General features: G+C 44.1%; 1 protein-coding gene across 1 annotated transcript in view; it reads right to left on the bottom strand.

The window, feature by feature from the left end:
* Nucleotides 1-286, bottom strand: part of LOC134355270 (lysophosphatidic acid receptor 3-like) — a 41426-nt gene extending 41140 nt beyond the window's left edge. The window contains exon 1 of the mRNA XM_063065065.1: nucleotides 68-286. Within this exon, the coding sequence (XP_062921135.1) occupies nucleotides 68-266 (199 nt within the window). The 5' untranslated portion in view covers nucleotides 267-286. The remainder of the gene's footprint in view (nucleotides 1-67) is intronic.
* Nucleotides 287-19346: the final 19060 nt, after the last annotated feature.

The following is a 19346-nucleotide window of genomic DNA, read 5'->3' as shown; positions in this document are numbered from 1 at the left end:
GCGGACGCTACGGATCCCGCTGGGCGAAGCAACTGAGGGTCAAAGTGAAGTGAGGGGAACTTCTCACCTGGAGACGGGGCAGTTCCTTCCTTCTCCCGCTCACCTTGGGTCGGGTCGAGGGCTGCGGGAAGCGCGACGGCCGTGCTGCGAGATCTCTGGAGACAAGTGCTCTGGCGCAGTGCCAAGGCGAGACAGGGTGAGTTCTCGCATTTGAGGAAATGTGCGCCGGGAACAGAATTAAAAGGCTCGCCCTCGCGAACTTGCATCAGTGCGGGAAGCCAATGAAGTCAGAATTTGTTCGTCATGAGCACTAAGGATGAGGTGCGGGTACAGTGAAAAACCGAGTTCTGACACCGGTTAGTTCGATATTGTTTAATGTCATTTCCAGTGCACAAGTGTAAAGAATGAAATCATTGTTACTCAGCATCCGATGCAGCACCACAGAGACACACACTAAGGTGAATAGCGTAATAATAATAAAACACAATAAATATAAATACATATGATAGCGTATATACATAGATTGATCGTAGGTCCATGGAGTGACAGTAGGCACAGGGGTGACTGGCTGATAGTGGTGGTCGGGGGTGTGGGGGGTGGGTTAGTGGGTGGGGATATTGATGCGCCTTACTGCTTGGGGAAAGTAACTGTTTTTTCTAGTCTGGTGGTCCTGGCGTCAATACTATGTAGCCTCCTCCCTGTCATCTGTGATCATGGTGTTGCTGAATTTTCTTTGAGCGGAGGCGTGGCGTCTCCATGCCTAAAATGATGTTTCTCCTGGCTTCTCTGTCTTTGTTATAAGTCTGTCTGAATGACTCTGAGAATGTTGCTGTTATATCTGGCTTCATCAGCCCAGCTGGCAGCACGGTCCAAGCATCCACCCCTCTCTGTTCAAATCAATGCTCGATAGCATTCCCTTTTCCCCGCTTTAAAGCCATGCTCTCCAGTATTTGACATATCCACCCTGGGAAAAGGACTGTCATAACGTTATAAACTTCTCTCAGGTCTCCGCGCAGGTAAAACAACTTTCGTTTGTCCAACCCCCTACATTCTAATCCTGGCTTCTCCCCCTTCCTTTCCAGTCCTGCCGAAGGGTCTTGGCTCGAAATGTTGACCCTTTATTCCTCTTCATGGACGTCTGACTCCTGAGTTCCTCCATTGTGTTACTCTGGATTTCCGACTTCTGAACAATCTCTTGTGCTTGTAGTTCATTTCCTCTAATCCAGGCAACATCTTAGTGAATCTCTTCTGCACCCTCTCCAAAGCCTCCACGTCCTTCCAGTAATGGGAGGGGGACCAGAACTGCACACAATATTCCAACTGTGGCCTAACCAAAGTTTTATTCAGTTGTAATATTATTACCTTAGTCTTATACTCAATGGCCCTGAATGATGAAGACAAGTATGATATGCCTTCTTTACCAGCCTGCTGACTGTCAGCAATAAATTTTCAGACCCAATCTGTCATGAGCCCTGTGGGGCTGGTTGTTAATTGTTATCTTATCCAGCCCTTATGGTTTCTGTTTAATCTTGTCAAGTTTATTTTGACTGGCATGGATTTTCTGCGCACTGTGATTATTTAAAATGGACTCCTGATTAGCACTTATCACGGGGTCTTTGTGCTTTGAGAATGATTCCTCTCACAGTGTTGCTCAGTCAAGCCACTGGAGTTCTGTTTGAATTCCTATGAATAAACTCGTTTCCGTCTCTACATGGGAGATTGTCGTTCCTCCGCACCTGGGATCAGTCATTGCCAGTGCTCACTGTGACACATTCAGGAGGCTGTGGATATGGAGCCCAAGATCAGAGTCAGAATCAGGTTTAATATCACTGGCATATGGATAAAACATTAAAAATACAATATATTACAACAAGAATATATTAAAAATAAATAAATACAATACCATCCCTGATGGTAGTAATGAGAAGACTTCAAGGTTCAAAGTAAAATTATTATCTAAGTACATATATGTCATCATAAACAACCTTGAGATTTGTTTCCTTGCAGGCATTCATAGTAAATACAAGGAACACAGTAGAATCAATGAAAGACCATTTACAAAATGGTGGACAATCTCCAACGTGCAAAAAAAAACAAACTTTTCAAATACAAAAAGAAAGAGAAAAAAAGAAATAATAATAATAGTAATAAATAAATAAGCAATAAATATTGAGAACGTGAGATGAAGAGCCCTTGAGAGTGAGTTCATAGGTGTGGGAGCAGTTCAGTGATGGGGCAGTTCCATGGCCTGGCTTTCTGTCTCTTTCACTAATCAACTTCCCAGATCTTTACTTCATCCCTCCCCCTCCTGGTGTTTCTCTCCCCCCACCCCCCCCCCACACACACCTTTAAAATCTACTCCTCAGCTTTTTGTCTCCAGTCCTGCCGAAGGGTTTTGGCCCAAAATGTAGACTGTACTTTTTCCCATAGATGCTGCCTGACCTGCTAGGTTCCTCCAGCATTTTGTGTGTGCTATTCGGTGATGGGGCAACTAGAGCTGAGTGACGTTTTCACCTTTGGTTCAAGAGCCTGATGGTTGAGGGGTAATAACTGAGGGCATGTCCCGGGTGATATGGGTCCTTAATGATGGATGTCACCTTCTTGATTCATGGCCCTTTGAAGATATCCTTGATGGCGGGCAGGCAAATGCAGACGATGGAGCTGCCAGCACATTAAATTTGTTCCATCCGTGGAGAGTCGGCACTGACTGTCATTGAGTTGTTAGCAAGGTTTCAACCAAAACATTGTTGGTTCCTTCCCCCACTTCGCCACCACACCTGCTGAGTTCCTCCATCAGACTGTTCAGTCCACAGTTTCTGTTACCCAATGAGATGTTCATGTACCACCATCCCCCATCACTTGGGAATTACAAGGATTTAGCATACTTACAAAAAGAGTGAATTAAACAGAGTGTTACAGACCATAAGACCATAAGATAAGGGAGCAGAAGTAGGCCATTCAGCCCATCGAGTCTGTTCCACCATTCAATTATGGGCTGATCCAATTCTTCCAGTCATCCCAACTCCCCTGCCTTCACCCCATACCCTTTGATACCCTGGCTAATCAAGAACCTATCTAGCTTTGCCTTAAATACACCCAATGTCATGGGCTCCACAGCCGCTCGTGGCAACAAATTCCACAGATTTACCATCCTCTGACTGAAGTAATTTCTCTGCATCTCAGTTCTAAAAGGACGTCCTTCAATCCTGAAGTCATGCCCTCTTGTCCTAGGATCCCCTACCATGGGAAATAACTTTGCCATATCTAATCTGTTCAGGCCTTTTAAATAGCAATAACAGAATACAGAGTCATGTTCAAGTCAAGTTTATATTCACTTGACTATATACATGTACACCAGGGTGTAAAGTACAGTCGAACACCTAACAGACATATAACACGCAATAACTTAGGAAAGTATGAATTAAATCGACAAATGAATTGATAAACAAAGTAAAGTGCATAAATTAAATATTGTATAGTACAGAACAGATTAATCGGTGACACTTTGAATGTGATGTGGGAAGGAGTTCAGATACCTAATGACCTGAGGGAAGAAACTGTTTCCCCGCTCCTCAGTACATTTGTGTATTTGATAAGTTTGTCTCTTTGTGCATTGCTTGTTGGTCACTCCTTGTTCATGTAAAGTCTTACATACAATCTATTATGTTTCTTTATTTTCATGTAAATACCTGCAGAAAAATGAATCTCAAGGTAGAATAGGGTGTTACATAACCAGCAACAATGAATATCAATCGAGTCAGGTTATATAAAAACAACCAAACATTTATTAAACATGGATAAACAATAAAAAACAAACGAAAACCTTAACTGGAAGTTAACCGCTATGCGGCCGTTCAACAAATAATCACTCGGTACTGGTTCTTAAAGCGATAAATGCGAAAACAGTTCTTAAAGCGGTAAAGTCAAATACAGTTCTTAAAATAGTAAATTCGAAAGTCCAACAGATTTATAGGTTCAATTGGGAGAGACTTCTCTGGAGAAGGATTTCTTCATAGACGCGACTTCCCTGCTGGTTCTGTCCAAAGGATTCACGAGGAAGGAAATAAACGGCTTAAAAAACTGATCTTAATTTCTAGAGAGCAAATCCTGCGTGAACTCCCTTGCTCTTTCGGAAGAAGTTATCTCCGATGCAGGTTGCCACTTCTTCAACGAAGACTCAATAAGGTCGATCCTTTATTAAACTGCCGAACGATACCAACTTTTCTTAATCCTTCAGGTCCTGTACTTAGATAAAGTCTTCACTCTCCAATACTACTGAAATGGTACATCAACAAATCTAGCAGAGGTTGCCAGTCCAGCACTATTGTACCTTGCAACAGAATGTAACAGTCCGTTTTAAAAATGAAACTGCGTCATAAAACAAATACGCAACAGAACGGAGACACTGACGAACTTCTAGCTGGAAAATAACTGCATCACCAGAGGTCTTCCCTTTTATACCCATGGTGAACATGTCATCACGTGACCTCACATCAGCGGGAAAATTACATCAGGTGACCTCCAAAAGACCATTACATCATTCTCACAAGAAAGTCACAAGATCTCCTTGAGGTATGTAACAAGGGTGATATATATTTACACACTTCGGTAATAAACTCACTTTGAACTTTGGACTTCATCTGGCCTGAGAGACAGAGGGAGGATAGTGAGTGTAGAGAGCATGAGGGTGGGGTAGGAGCTGGCAGCTGATAGGTGGATCCAGGTGCGAAGGTGTTGACTGGGGGATGGAGTCAGGTGGGAGATAGAGGGGTGGGGTGTAACAAAGGCTGTGAGGTGATAGGTAGAGAATGAAACTAAATGAGAGAGGGATGGTAGGGGATCGATGGGCTGACTGGGTGACAGGTAGGGGAGATGGTAGATGCAACACGTGGGGAAGCTGGGTCAGAATAGTGCAATCACTCAAGTCATGCATGCTGTTCTCCTGAGGGGTTGTCTATTGCTGGGTCTTCAGGTGGCTGGAGAGGCCGATCTGGGATCCACATAACTGGGATGTTAGGGTGGATTCCTTTAATAGAGAATGCTTGTGTGTGACATTGTTTAATGAAAGGAGTATGATGCATGGGACAGATCAGGGTCAGGGTCCAGTGACATGGAATGGAAGATGACTGGGGACCCTTCACTGTTGCAGCCTTTCTCCCCCTTCGCTGCTGTTGAGATGTGTCATCATCGTCCACCAGCTTCACTGTTGAGGTCTTGGTTGGATTGTTCTTTGTCTGAAACATCCCCCTAGACCTTGCCACCATGGGTGACCCTACCAGGAGCTAAATTCCAGACAGCTTCACTCTTGGAACTCACAAGCCTCTCCATCATGACAAGGTAATGAATCTCAGAGAAGCTGGGTAATGGGGCTGGGGGGAGCGGACTTGGAAAGATGGGTGTGTGTGGGACGATCCGGATAGATCAGAAGGAGAAAGAAAGGAACAGAGGGGGTTTGGCCAACCTGAAATTGGAAAATTGGAAAATAAATGTGAGACGATGCACTGCTGGAAGTCCATAAGGCCATAAGACCATAAAATATAGGAGCAGAATTGGGCTGTTTAGCCCATCGCATCAAACCAGTGTAGGACATATTGTGAATGGTAGGGCTATAGGGAGTGTGATGGAACAGAGGGACTTGGAAGTATAGGTACATAGTTTGTTGGAAGCAGCGTCACAAATAGACAGGGTGATGAAAGAGGTGACTAACATGCTGGTCTCCATCAGTGTGAGTACAGGAGAAGGGACATGATGCAACAGTTGAGATTGCACTTGGAGTACTGTGTACTCTTTTGATTGCCCTGTTATAGGAAAGACCTGGTTAATCTGGAAAGAGTGTAGAAAAGGTTTATGAGGATGTTGTCTGGACTTAAGGTCCTGAGTTATTGGCAGAGGTTGGTTAGTTTAGGCCTTTATTCCTTGGAATGTGGGAAAATGGGGGGCAATTTTATAGAAGTGTCTAATATTATGAGAGGCACAGATAAGGTGGACAATAACAGTCTTTTTCCTGGGGTAGGGGAGACCAAAACTTGGGAGTGTTAGGTAAGAGGGGTAGATTTTAAAAGGGACATGAGGTGCAACATTTCCATGCACTGGGTGGTGTGAATACAGAGCAAGCTGTCAGAGGAAGTGGCTGAAGCAGGTACAATCATATCATTTAAGAAACACTTGGATAGGTATATGGCTTAGAGCAAGGATTCCCGCACCTGGAATCCACAGGCCCCTCAGTTAATGGCAGGGATCCATGGCATAAAAAGGTTGGGAATTCCTGGTTTAGGGAGATATGGGCTGAATTCGGGAAATTGGGTCTAACTGGGTGGGCACTGTGGTCAGTATGGACTGGATGGGCCAAAGGGCCTATACCTATGCTGTACTGTTTTATGACTTTGTAATTCAATGTTAACGCTGCTGTGTTGTGGACTGCTCAGGCAGAACATGAGATGAATCTTCCTGCAATGAAAAGCTGACTCTAATGTTTACTGACATTGTGACATCTGAGAGGCAGCACCTTCAGGACCTGTGGGCCATTGTCCACTTTTCTTCTCCAGCACTGAAGAAATGTCATGGAAGGATCAGAGACAAAGTTCTTATCCTCTCCATTTCCTTTGGACTTGTCTGTGATGAATTGACATATAGGAGGGAGATTGAAAATCGGGTTGAATGATGCCACAACAACAACCTCTCACTCAACGTCAGCAAAAGCAAAGAGCTTGAAGGCAGGAAGAAGAAGCTGGGGGTCCATGAGCCACTCCTCATTAGGGGATTGGAGCTGGACAGGGTCAGTAACCTTAAATTCTTTGGGCGTTATCGTATCAGAGGATCTGTCCTGGGACCAACATGCAAGTGGCACAAAGAAGACATGACAAATTGATTCCTTATGATACATTACCAGATTGATTCCTGGGATGGCAGGACTTTCATATGATGAAAGACTGGATCAACTAGGCTTATACTTGTTGGAATTTGGAAGATTGAGGGGGGATCTTATTGAAACGTATAAAATCCTAAAGGGATTGGACAGGCTAGATGCAGGAAGATTGTTCCCGATGTTGGGGAAGTCCAGAATGAGGGGTCACAGTTTGAGGATAAAGGGGAAGCCTTTTAGGACCGACATTAGGAAAAACTTCTTCACACAGAGAGTGGTGAATCTGTGGAATTCTCTGCCACAGGAAACAGTTGAGGCCAGTTCATTAGCTATATTTAGGAGGGAGTTAGATATGACCCTTGTGGCTAAAGGGATCTGGGGTATGAAGGGAAGGCTGGTACAGGGTTCTGAGTTGGATGATCAGCCATGATCATACTGAATAGTGGTGCAGGCTCGAAGGGCCGAATGGCCTACTCCTGCACCTATTTTCTATGTTTCTATGTTTCTATGATAGTGTCTCAACTTTCTTAGAAGTTGTGTAGATTTGACAGGTTATCTAAAACTTTGACAAACTTCTTTGGGGTTCTCAAGTTTAACTGTCATTCATTCTTTGGGGCACTTCTCTGTTTTCATAGTCATAGTCATACTTTATTGATCCCGGGGGAAATTGGTTTTCGTTACAGTTGCACCATAAATAATATAGTAATAGAACCATAAATAGTTAAATAGTAATATGTAAATTATGCCAGTAAATTATGAAATAAGTCCAGGACCAGCCTATTGGCTCAAGGTGTCTGACCCGCCAAGGGAGGAGTTGTAAAGTTTGATGGCCACAGGCAGGAATGACTTCCTATGACGCTCTGTGTTGCATCTCGGTGGAATGAGTCTCTGGCTGAATGTACTCCTGTGCCCACCCAGTACATTATATAGTGGATGGGAAACATTGTCCAAGATGGCATGCAACTTGGACAGTATCCTCTTTTCAGACACCACCGTCAGAGAGTCCAGTTCCTTTTTTTTTACATTTTATTTTTATTTGGATAAGGAATTCACAAATATCATGTACTTTTTTCACACATATAACCTTTTCCATTTTTTATATGTATAAAACTATAATTATTTACACATTCTTAAGTACACATTGAGATGATATAAAAGGAAATTAGACACTTAAATAGATAATTATGTACTGTGGTAATTCTAATCTATTAGGCTAAGTAATGGTATTAGTTGTTAAGAAAAATGGTAATAATAGTTTCCATATAACTCTTCTGGACCATTTCCACTGGTCCAAAATGTTGTATATAAGCCCATGTAACAACCATTGTAGGTGTTTATATCCCAACTTGTTCATGCTTGCTCCCACCCCCAGACATAATTATCCAATCCCCATGTACTTATTTACTTAATTTTTTCATTTTTTATCCCTTTCCCAAATCTTTCCCTTTCCCAAATCTTTCCCTTTACTTGTGTTAATTCTCTGTTTTCCAAAAGAAACCAAAAAAAAAAGACATTTAGACTAGGGGTGCTTATGTTAGCAATATTACTGTGTTGATGAGAAGGGCAGTATAAATCATTAGGAGAGTCATCTAAAGTCTGCTCGCATTGGGGTTATATATTCAATCCATTTATTCCAGATTTGATAAAATTTTTCTTTTTGAATTCACTCAGAGTGGTACAAGTCCCTGAAGACTCAGTTAGCCCCATTACTACTTAACACCTTTAATTGGATCTTGCAGAGAGGAGAAACTCCACCTTCCTGGAGAGAAGCGATTATTTCAGTTATTCCTAAAGAGGGTAAAGATAAACTAGAATGTGGCAATTATCGGCCAATTAGTGTTCTTAATTTAGATTACAAACTATTTACATCTATATTAGCGGGCAGATTGGAAAAGCTTTTACCTGGCCTAATCCATTTAGACCAGACTGGATTTATTCAACAAAGACAAACACAGGACAACATAAGGAGAACTCTGCACATATTAGAACAGGTTAATAAGTACGAGACAGAGACAATGGTAGTAGGATTGGACGCTGAGAAAGCTTTTGATTCGGTTAGTTGGGCAATCCTATACAGAGTGTTAGGAAGAGTCGGCTTTCAAGAAAATTTTATTGAAGTAATTCAGACTCTATATGACAGCCCTACAGCCCGAATTAAGATAAATGGGGACCTCTCTGACTCCTTCATCTTAGAGAGAGGCACTAGACAGGGATGCCCAATTTCTCCTCTCCTTTTTGCGCTATATATTGAACCGCTTGCCCAACTAATAAGACAGAGCAAAATCGTAAAAGGTATCAAGGTGGCAGGGATTGAACAGAAAGTGGCGATATTCGCAGAAAGTCCAGTTCCATCCCCACATCACTGGCCTTACGAATGAGTTTGTTGATTCTGTTGGCGTCTGCTACCCTCAGCCTGCTGCCCCAGCACACGATAGCACTGGCCACCACAGACTCGTAGAACATCCTCAGCATCGTCCGGCAGATGTTAAAGGACCTCAGTCTCCTCAGGAAATAGACGGCTCTGACCCTTCTTGTAGACAGCCTCAGTGTTCTTTGACCAGTCTGAAACAAATGACCCTGCCTGGTGTCTCAGGGCTGGGTATGTCTGCAGCCGCACCACACCCCCACCTCCTGCCCCGGCAGTTCTTCTGCTGGATGCTTGCAAAGAAAAAGCACTTCAAGATGTATATTGTATATTTCTCTGACATTAAATTCGACCTTTGAACCTTTGATGTTTATAGAAACATAGAAACATAGAAACATAGAAAATAGGTGCAGGAGTAGGCCATTCGGCCCTTCGAGCCTGCACCGCCATTTATTATGATCATGGATGATCATCCAGCTCAGAACCCAGCCTTCCCTCCATACCCCCTGATCCCCGTAGCCACAAGGGCCATATCTAACTTCCTTTTAAACATAGCTAATGAACTGGCCTCAACAGTTTGCTGTGGCAGAGAATTCCACAGATTCACCACTCTCTGTGTGAAGAAGTTTTTCCTAACCTCGGTCCTAAAAGGCTTCCCCTCTATCCTCAAACTGTGACCCCTCGTTCTAGAGTTAAGCTACAAGAAAAGGTGGTGAGGATCCTTGGGGTGTTTCCTCCTCCCATCGGAGATAATTATCAGGAGCACTGCTTGCACAGGGTGCTTAGCATTTTCAATGATTCCACTCATCCGTTCAACAGTCTCTTTCACCCCCCACCATCAGGCAGGAGGTACTGTCGCGTTAGAACAAAGACCACTAGGATGAGAAGCAGCTTCTTCTCCCAGGCTGTGAGACTACTGAGCTCCCTGACAACCACTCAGGTCTCACCATGTACAGGTATGAAGCACCAGCAGAGTTATACTGTTTACTTTTTAACTTGTTTCATAAATGCACCTTATTATTTGCTAATTTATTTGTGGTAATATTACTTCCTGTGTTGTATTGGTGAGTTACAGTACAGTGCAAAACTCTGAGGTACATATATATAGCTAAGGGGCTTAAGACTTTTGCACAGTACTGTAGTAATTTTATGTATTGCACTGTACTGTGTTTCCCCCAGACTTTGTGGTTACAACACTCCGGCCAGGCATGGTCCTGGTGTATGCTGGCGTACGTTGTGGAATTGACAGTACCATGGGAAGATGGTGTCAAAGAAGCTTATGAGAGGAAAAAGACCAAGTACTCTGAACTGGCAACTGAAGCTGCCCAGAATGGCTGGAAGACCAAGATTTTCCCTGCAGAAGTGGGATGCAGGGGACTCGTTGCTACATCTACGACCAGTCTATTGAAGAAGATGGGGGTGAGGGGTCACTCCCTCCAACAAGCAATCAAGTCCTTGTCAAATGCAGCAGAAGAAAGCAGCAATTGGATTTGGATTAAAAGGAAAGACAACAACTGGGCTGCAAGATGAAGACAGGAGGGTATGGAACTGAGGGGGTGTATCTGGGACGCCAGGTAGCACTGTTGTGCTCTCTGGAGACGTCGTGGGCTTATCAACGAAACATCAAAGAAGGAGGGTGCCCACCTGATGATCCCGATGACATACCTACCCTTCCTCCTTGTCACCACTCCAAACCCATTGCCAACATCGAGAGTGCCGACTTACCATAGGGATTGAAACATCAAGTCCTAGTAGCTCTATTGCTGCCAGACACAAACAAACTAATTTCATGATATATGTGAGTGATGATAAACCTGATTCTGATCTGGGTCTCTATTGTGCGCTGAGAGTGGGAAGGGGGCAGGGAGAGGGGAATCACAGTTGAGAAAAGGGGAAGGGGGAGTGGAGTGAGTGGGAAGCACCAGAGAGACATCCGGTAATGATCAATAAACCAATTGTTCAGAAACAAGTGACCCTGCCTGGTGTCTCAGGGCTGGGTATGTCTGCAGCCGCACCACACCCCCGCTCCCTGCCCCAGCACTTCTTCTCTGCCGGCTGATCCACACCCCTCCTGTGGTATTTCACCCTCAACATTTCCAGCATCCTTTGCTCCTGCCAGATTTACAAACTTGCTCTCCGCTCCTCATTGATAAATACAGTCCTGTACAAAAGTGTTAGGCGGCCCAGCTATGCGTCTAAGACTTCTGCACAATACTGTATATATACTGTGTTGTGCACCTTGGTCTGGAGGAACGCTGTTTCATTTGGTGGTAAACGTGTATAGAGCTGAATGACAATAAATTGAACTTGAAAATAACTATACACTCCGTGCAACAGTATGGTGATAATGATGTTGAACAGCAGAGGGAGCAGAAACACATTTTCCACCTCTCCTCCTGCTCTGCCATTCATTAAGCTCATCGCTGACCTTTAACCCCTGCTCCACATTCCTTCATTAACCCCATCTCCCTCTATTCCCTCAGAGTCAACAAATCCCCATCTTGATCAGTGACTGAGTCTTCAGAACTCTCTTCAGGAGGGAATTCTAATGACTTTAATGCAGCCGAGACAATTACAAAGGAGTATTGTGTTCAGTTCTGGCACTGGAGAAGGTCTAGAGGAGGTTCACCAGAATGATTCCAGGAACGTAAAGGTTAAAATATGAGGAGTGTTTGATGGTTCTAGACCTGTACTGACTGGCCCTCCATACCCCTACTACCCAGGTACCTATCCAAACTTCTCTTAAACACTGAAGTTAAGCTCATTGTACGACCTGTGATGGCAGCTCGTTCCACACTATTATGACCCTCTGAGTGAAGAGGTTTCCCCTCATATTCCCCTTAAACTTTTCACCTTTCACCCTTAACACATAACCTCTGGTTGCAGTCCCATCCAACCTCAGTGGAAAAAGCCTGCTTGCATTTACCCTATCTATACCCTCATAATTCTGTATACCTTCATCAAATCTCCTCTCAATCTTCTATGTTCTAAAGAATACAGTCCTAACCTACTCAATCTTTCCTTAAACTCAGGACCTCTGGACCCAGCAACATCCTTATAAATTTTCCCTGTATTTTGTCAACCTTGTTTACATCTTTCCTGTAGGTAGATGACCAAAACTTCACACAATACGCCGAATCTCACCAGTGTTTTAGTTACGTATATGTACTTGAATAATAAATTTACTTTGAACTTTGAACCCACAGAACTAGTGTGGAACCCTTAAATCCCAGGGCCCGCATATTTTTTATATTTACAGCTACCATAGAAATTAACACCTTGATGCACATTATAGTACTCTTTCATGGTGGTTAAATGATGAAGCCCAACCCAATCTGTAACAAGTACAGATAAATATGACCTATTTCCTTAGCAATATGTGAACTTAGCTAACTGTTCATGGTCTCCTCTACTGGCAGGACAAGACTGCAGTCTGGTTGGAGGAGCAACAACTCATATTCCATCTGGATAGCCTCCAACCTCAGAAATGCCAACAGAAGCTCTGGGGTGTATATGGTGACACATACAGTACATACTTAGACAATAAATTTACTTTGAACTTTGAATGACAACGAAACTAATTCATCCTTCAAGGAACTATATTGTGGGCATGTTATTCAATGCAGGAAAATAAACCTAATTTTGCACTCATGAACAACTGAATTTGTTTTACTTTTCCTGCAGTTATTTCTGGGGCAGAATGAGGATGTTGTTCACTTTTGAAACAGCATCTATCATCAGGTATCCCACCACCCAGGACCTGCTCTCTTCTCACTGCTGCCATCAGAAAGGAGATACAGGAGCCTTAGGACCCACATCACAAGGTTCAGGAACCCTCAACCACCAGGCTGTTGAGCAGAGGGATAACTTCACTCAACTTCACTCTCCCCAACACTGAACTGCTCCCACAGCCTATGAACTCACTTTCAAGGCCTCTTCATCTCATGTTCTCTATTAATTAGTTATGTATTTATTATTGTTATTATTTTTGTATTTGCACAGTTCATTGTCTTTCACACATTGGTTGTTTGTCCATCCTATTGGGTGAGATCGTTCATTAATTCTCTTGTGTTTCTTTGTATTTACTGTGAATGCCCACAAGAAAATGAATCTCAGGATTGTACATGGTGGCATATATGTACAAAGAAAAAAAATAGCAAAACCTACAGCACAATACAGGCCCTTCGGCCCACAAAGCTGTGCCGAACATGTCCCTACCTTAGAACTACCTAGGCTTTACCCATAGCCCTCTATTTTTCTAAGCTCCATGTAGCCATCCAGGAGTCTCTTAAAAGACCCTAACGTTTCTGCTTCGAACACTGCCACTGGCAGCCCATTCCACACAGTCTCAACTCTCTACGTAAAAAACTTACCCCGACATCTCCTCTGTACCTACTTCCAATCACCTTAAAACTACGTCCTCTTGTGCTAGCCATTTCAGCCCTGGGAAAAAGCCTGTAAGTATCCACACAATCAATGCCTTTCATTATCTTGTACACCTCTAACAGGTCACCTCTCATCCTCCGTCTCTCCAAGGAGATAAGGCCAAGTTCACTCAACCTATTCTCATAAGGCATGCTCCCCAATCCAGGCAATATCCTCGTAGATCTCCTCTGCACCCTTTCTATGGTTTCCACGTCCTTCCTGTAGTGAGGCAACCAGGACTGAGCACAGTACTCCAAGTGGGGTCTGACCAGGGTCCTATATAGCTGCAACATTACCTCTCAGCTCTTAAACTCAATCCCACGATTGATGAAGGCCAATGCATCGTATGCCTTCCTAACAACAGAGTCAACCTACGTAGCAGCTTTGAGTGTCCTATGGACTCAGACCCCAAGATCCCTCTGATCCTCCACGCTGCCAAGAGTCTTACCATTAATGCCATATTCTGCCATCATATTTGACTTACCAAAATGAACCACCTCACACTTATCTGGGTTGAACTCCATCTGCCACTTCTCAGCCCAGTTTTGCATCCTATCAATGTGTCATGGTCCGGTCCGTAAAGTCCGCATTCCAGTTCACGGTCCGGTCCGTGGACTCAGGACTCCAGGGCTTCCAGCTGTCCCTTGTTTTGGTTGAGTTAATCATTGGCACCTGATTCCCATCTTGGGGCTTGGAATATAAGTAGTCTTGGGGGTGAGTGTGGGCTGCTGGTTTGTCTTGTCAAGATCCCCTGGGAACAACTTGCTGGTGGAAGGCTAGAGTGGCCACTTGCCATCTTCAGGCTGTGTTGGGGAACCATCCTCTCATGGAGCCTTGCTGTCAGTAGTTGGAATTGTCTGTGCGGTTTGGATTTGGCTGTTTCCCAGGCCAGCTGTGTGGCTGCTGTGTGGTTTCTGGATCCAGCTGTAGGGATCTGGCTGTTTCTGTAGCCAGCCAAGGTTGCTGGCTAAACTATGACTTGGAGCAACCCTGAAGCAGAGATGGAACTGTCTGTTGTTCTTGATGTTTGTCTCTTCTTGTCCTTGCCTCTGTGGGGTAAGTCAGGCTATTCTGCTATTGCCCTGTGGGGGGATCTGTCTTGTCTTGTCCTTGCCTCTGTGGGGTAAGTCAGGTTGTTCTGCTGCTGTCCTGTGGGGGGATCTGTCTTGTCTTTGCCTCTGTTGGGTAGTCTGGCTGTTCTGCTGTTACCCAACAGGTGTACCTGTCTCACCTTGGTGTGGAGATAAAGATGAGTCCCTGCTTGTTGAAGGATGAGTCCCAGCTAGTCTATGTACTGTCCAGTCTCGTATTAGTGTCATGTTAAAGATGAGTCCCAGCTTTTTGAAGAAGAGTCCTGGCTCTATGTTGATGTACAGTTCCCAGAGTTCCAGCCTCTGAATTATCAACCTCTGCATCTCAAGTGCCAAGACCCCAGCCACGTCCTGTCCTTGCCTGGTTCTGGGGCCTGAGCCCGAGGCAAGACCCAAGTTCTGGGTCCTTGTCCAGTCTCTGGCTCAGAGCCCAAGCTCAGGCTCCTAGTTCATAGATCCTTGTCTGGGTTCCCTGTCTAGTCCATATCCTAACCCAAGTCTGTGTTCTTGTCCCTGCTCCTTGCCTGAATCCTGTCACGTCCCTACTCTGGTCAAGTCCTGTTCCTTGTACTTCAGTGTCTGTATCTTGCACTTGGGTCCGCTACCAGCATCCCCATTGTGACACGATGTCCCGTTGTAACCTCTAACAGCCCTCCACACTAAAACAACACCCCCAACCTTTATGTCATCAGCAAATTTATGAACCCATCCCTCCACTTCCTCATTCAGGTCATTTATAAAAAATGACAAAGATTAGGGGTCCCAGAACAGATCCCTGAGGCACACCACTAGTCACTGGCCTCTGTGCAGAATATGACCTGTCTACAACTACTCTTTGCCTTCTGTGGGCAAGCCAGTTCTGGATCCACAAAGCAATGTCCCCTAGGATCCCATGCCTCCTTACTTTCTCAGTAAGCCTTGCATGGGGTACCTTATCAAGTGTCTTGCTGAAATCCATATACACTACATCTACTGCTCTACCTTCATCAATGTGTTTAGTCACATCCTTAAAAAATCCAGTCAGGCTCATAAGGCACGACCTGACCTTGACAAAGCCATGCTGACTATTCCTAATCATCATACCTCTCCAAATGTTCATAAACCTGCCTCCCATGATCTTATCCATCAAATTACCAACCACTGAATTAAGACTCACTGGCCTATAATTTCTTGGGCTATCCCTACTCCGTTTCTTATAACCATATGACAGTTGACAACCTTGGAACCAACTGACAAAGAGAGTCTGGGAGAACAGAAAGCTGATGACGCACACCAAAGTTGCAGTCTACAGGGCCTGCGTCATCAGCACACTGCTTTACGGCAGCGAGACCTGGAGCCTCTACTACAGACAAGAGCGGCGTCTCAACGCCTTCCACCTTCGCAGCCTGAGACGCATCCTGGACATCACGTGGACTGACTGAGTCACCAACAATGAGATCCTGGCCCACGCCCAGATACCCAGCCTCTTCATCCTGCTCCAACAAGGCCGTCTCCGTTGGCTGGGCCACATACACCGCATGTCAGACGGGAGGATCCCGAAAGACCTGCTGTACGGGGAACTGGCCTCCGGCAAGAGAGCACAAGGGCAGCCCCATCTTCATTTCAAAGACGTTTGCAAGAGAGACATGAAGTCACTGAAAATGAACGTCGAGAGGTGGGAGGACATCGCAAGCGATCGCTCTCACTGGAGGCTGGAACTACGCAGAGGTCTAAAAAGAGGAGAAGAGAAGCTGAGGCTTGCTGCTGAAGAAAAGCGCACTCGTCAGAAAAACAGCACCAAGACAACACTGGAGGTCAGCGCCTTCAAGTGCAGTCGCTGCAGCCGAGACTGTCACTCCTGTGTGGGCCTCTACAGCCACAACAGACGCTGCTCTAACACAGACTGAAGCAAGACTTTCCAGGCGCAGATCCATGGTCTCACGAGACTAACGGATGTCACCACCACATATAACAGTTACAGCACGGAAACAGGCCATGTCAGCCCTTCTGGTCCATGCCGAACTCTTACTCTCACCTAGTCCCACTGACCTGCACTCAGCCCATAACCATCCATTCCTTACCTGTCCATATAGCTGTCCAATTTAACTTTAAATGACAACATCGAACCTGCCTCTACCATTTCTGCTGGAAGCTCATTCCACACAGCTACCACTCTCTGAGTAAAGAAGTTCCCCCTCATGTTACCCCTAAACATTTTCCCTTTAACTCTCAACTCATGTCCTCTTGTTTGAATCTCCTCCACTCTCAATAGAAAAAGCCTATCCACATCAACTCTATCTATCCCTCTCATAACTTTAAATACCTCTATCAAGTCCTCCTTCAACCTTCTACGGTCCAAAGAATAAAGACCCAACTTGTTCAACCTTTCTCTGTAACTTAAGTAATGAAACCCAGGTAACATGCTAGTAAATCTTTTCTGTACTCTCTCTATTTTGTTGACATCTTTCCTATAATTCGGTGACCAGAACTGTACAATACTCCAAATTTGGTCTTACCAAATTCTTGTACAATTTCAACATTACATCGCAACTCCTATACTTAATGCTCTGATTTATAAAGGCCAGCATACCAAAAGCTTTCTTCACCACCCTATCCACACGAGATTCCACCTTCAGGGAACTATGCACCATTATTCTTGGATCCCTCTGTTCTACTGCATTCTTCAATGCCCTACCATTTACCATGTATGTCCTATTTTGATTAGTTCTACTAAAATGTAGCACCTCACATTTTTCAGCATTAAGCTCCATCTGCCATCTTTCAGCCCACTCTTCTAACTGGCCTAAATCTCTCTGCAAGCTTTGAAAACCTACTTCATTATCCACACCACTTATCTTAGTATCATCTGCATTCCTACTTATCCAATTTAGCACCCCATCATCCAGATCATTAATGTATATGACAAACAACATTGGACCCAGTACAGATCCCTGAGGCACACCACTAGACACCGGCCTCCAATCTGACACACAGTTATCCACCACTACTCTCTGGCGTCTCCCATCCAGCCACTGCTGAATCCATTTTACTACTTCAATATTAATACCTAACGATTGAACCTTCCTAACTAACCTTCCATGTGGAACCTTATCAAAGGCCTTACTGAAGACCGTATAGCCAACATCCACTGCTTTACCCTCGTCAACTTTCCTAGTAACCTCATCAATGATTTGTCAAATGTCACCTTCCACGCACAAATCCATGTTGACTGTTCCTAATCAGACCCTGTCTATCCAGATAATTATACATACCATCTCTTAAGAATACTTTCCATCAACTTACCCACCACTGACGTCAAACTCACAGGCCGATAATTGCTAGGTTTACTCTTAGAACCCTTTTTAAACAATGGAACCACATGAGCAAAACGCCAATCCTCCGACACCATCCTCGTTTCTAATGACATTTGAAATATTTCTGTCAGAGCCCCTGCTATTTCCACATTAACTTCCCTCAAGGTCCTAGGGAGTATCCTGTCAGGACCCGGAGATTTATCCACTTTTATATTCCTTAAAAGTGCCAGTACTTCCTCTTCTTTAATCATCATAGTTTCTATAACTTCCCTACTTGTTTCCCTTGCCTTACACAGTTCAATATCCTTCTCCTTAGTGAATACTGAAGAAAAGAAATTGTTCAAAATCTCCTCCATCTCTTTTGGCTCCACACATAACCATCCACTCTGATTCTCTAAGGGACCGATTTTATCCCTCACTATCCTTTTGCTATTAATATAACTGTAGAAACCCTTTGGATTTATTTTCACCTTACTTGCCAAAGCAACCTCATATCTCCTTTTAGCTTTTCTAATTTCTTTCTTAAGATTCTTTTTATATTCTTTATATTCCTTGAGCACCTCATTTACTCCAAGCTGCCGATATTTATTGTAGATCTCTCTTTTTCCGAACCAAGTTTCCGATATCCCTTAAACCATGGCTCTCTCAAATTTTTAACCTTTCCTTTCAACCTAACAGGAACATAAGGATTCTGTACCCTCAAAATTTCACCTTTAAATGACCTCCATTTCTCTATTACATCCTTCCCATAAAAAAAATTGTTACAATCCACTCCTTCTAAATCCTTTCGCATCTCCTCAAAGTTAATCTTTCTCCAATCAAAAATCTCAACCCTGGGTCCAGTCCTATCCTTCTCCATAATTATATTGAAACTAATGGCATTGTGATCACTGGATCCAAAGTGCTCCCCAACACATATCTCTGTCACCTGACCTATCTCAGTCCCTAATAGGAGATTCAACACTGCCCCTTTTCTATGTTGGTAAATTTCTTGAATAAGGGAACAACATCTGCAACCCTCCAATCCTCCGGAACCTCTCCCATCCTCATTGATGATGCAAAGATCATTACCAGAGGCTCAGCAATCTTCTCCCTCGCTTCCACAGTCGCCTGGGGTACATCCCATCCAGTCCCGGTGACTTATCCAACTTGATGCTTCCAAAAGCTCCAGCACATCATCTTAATATCCACATGCTCAAGTTTCTCGGTCTGCTGCAAAGCATCACTACAATCGCCAAGATCATTTTCTGTAATGAATACTGAAGCAAAGTATTCATTGAGTACCTCCGCTATTTCCTCCGGTTCCATAC

The sequence above is a fragment of the Mobula hypostoma genome, chromosome 12 (genome assembly GCF_963921235.1).
Source record: "Mobula hypostoma chromosome 12, sMobHyp1.1, whole genome shotgun sequence".
NCBI lineage: Eukaryota > Metazoa > Chordata > Chondrichthyes > Myliobatiformes > Myliobatidae > Mobula > Mobula hypostoma.
Note: the sequence above shows the minus strand (reverse complement) of the source record. Positions and strands in the feature narration are given on the sequence as shown.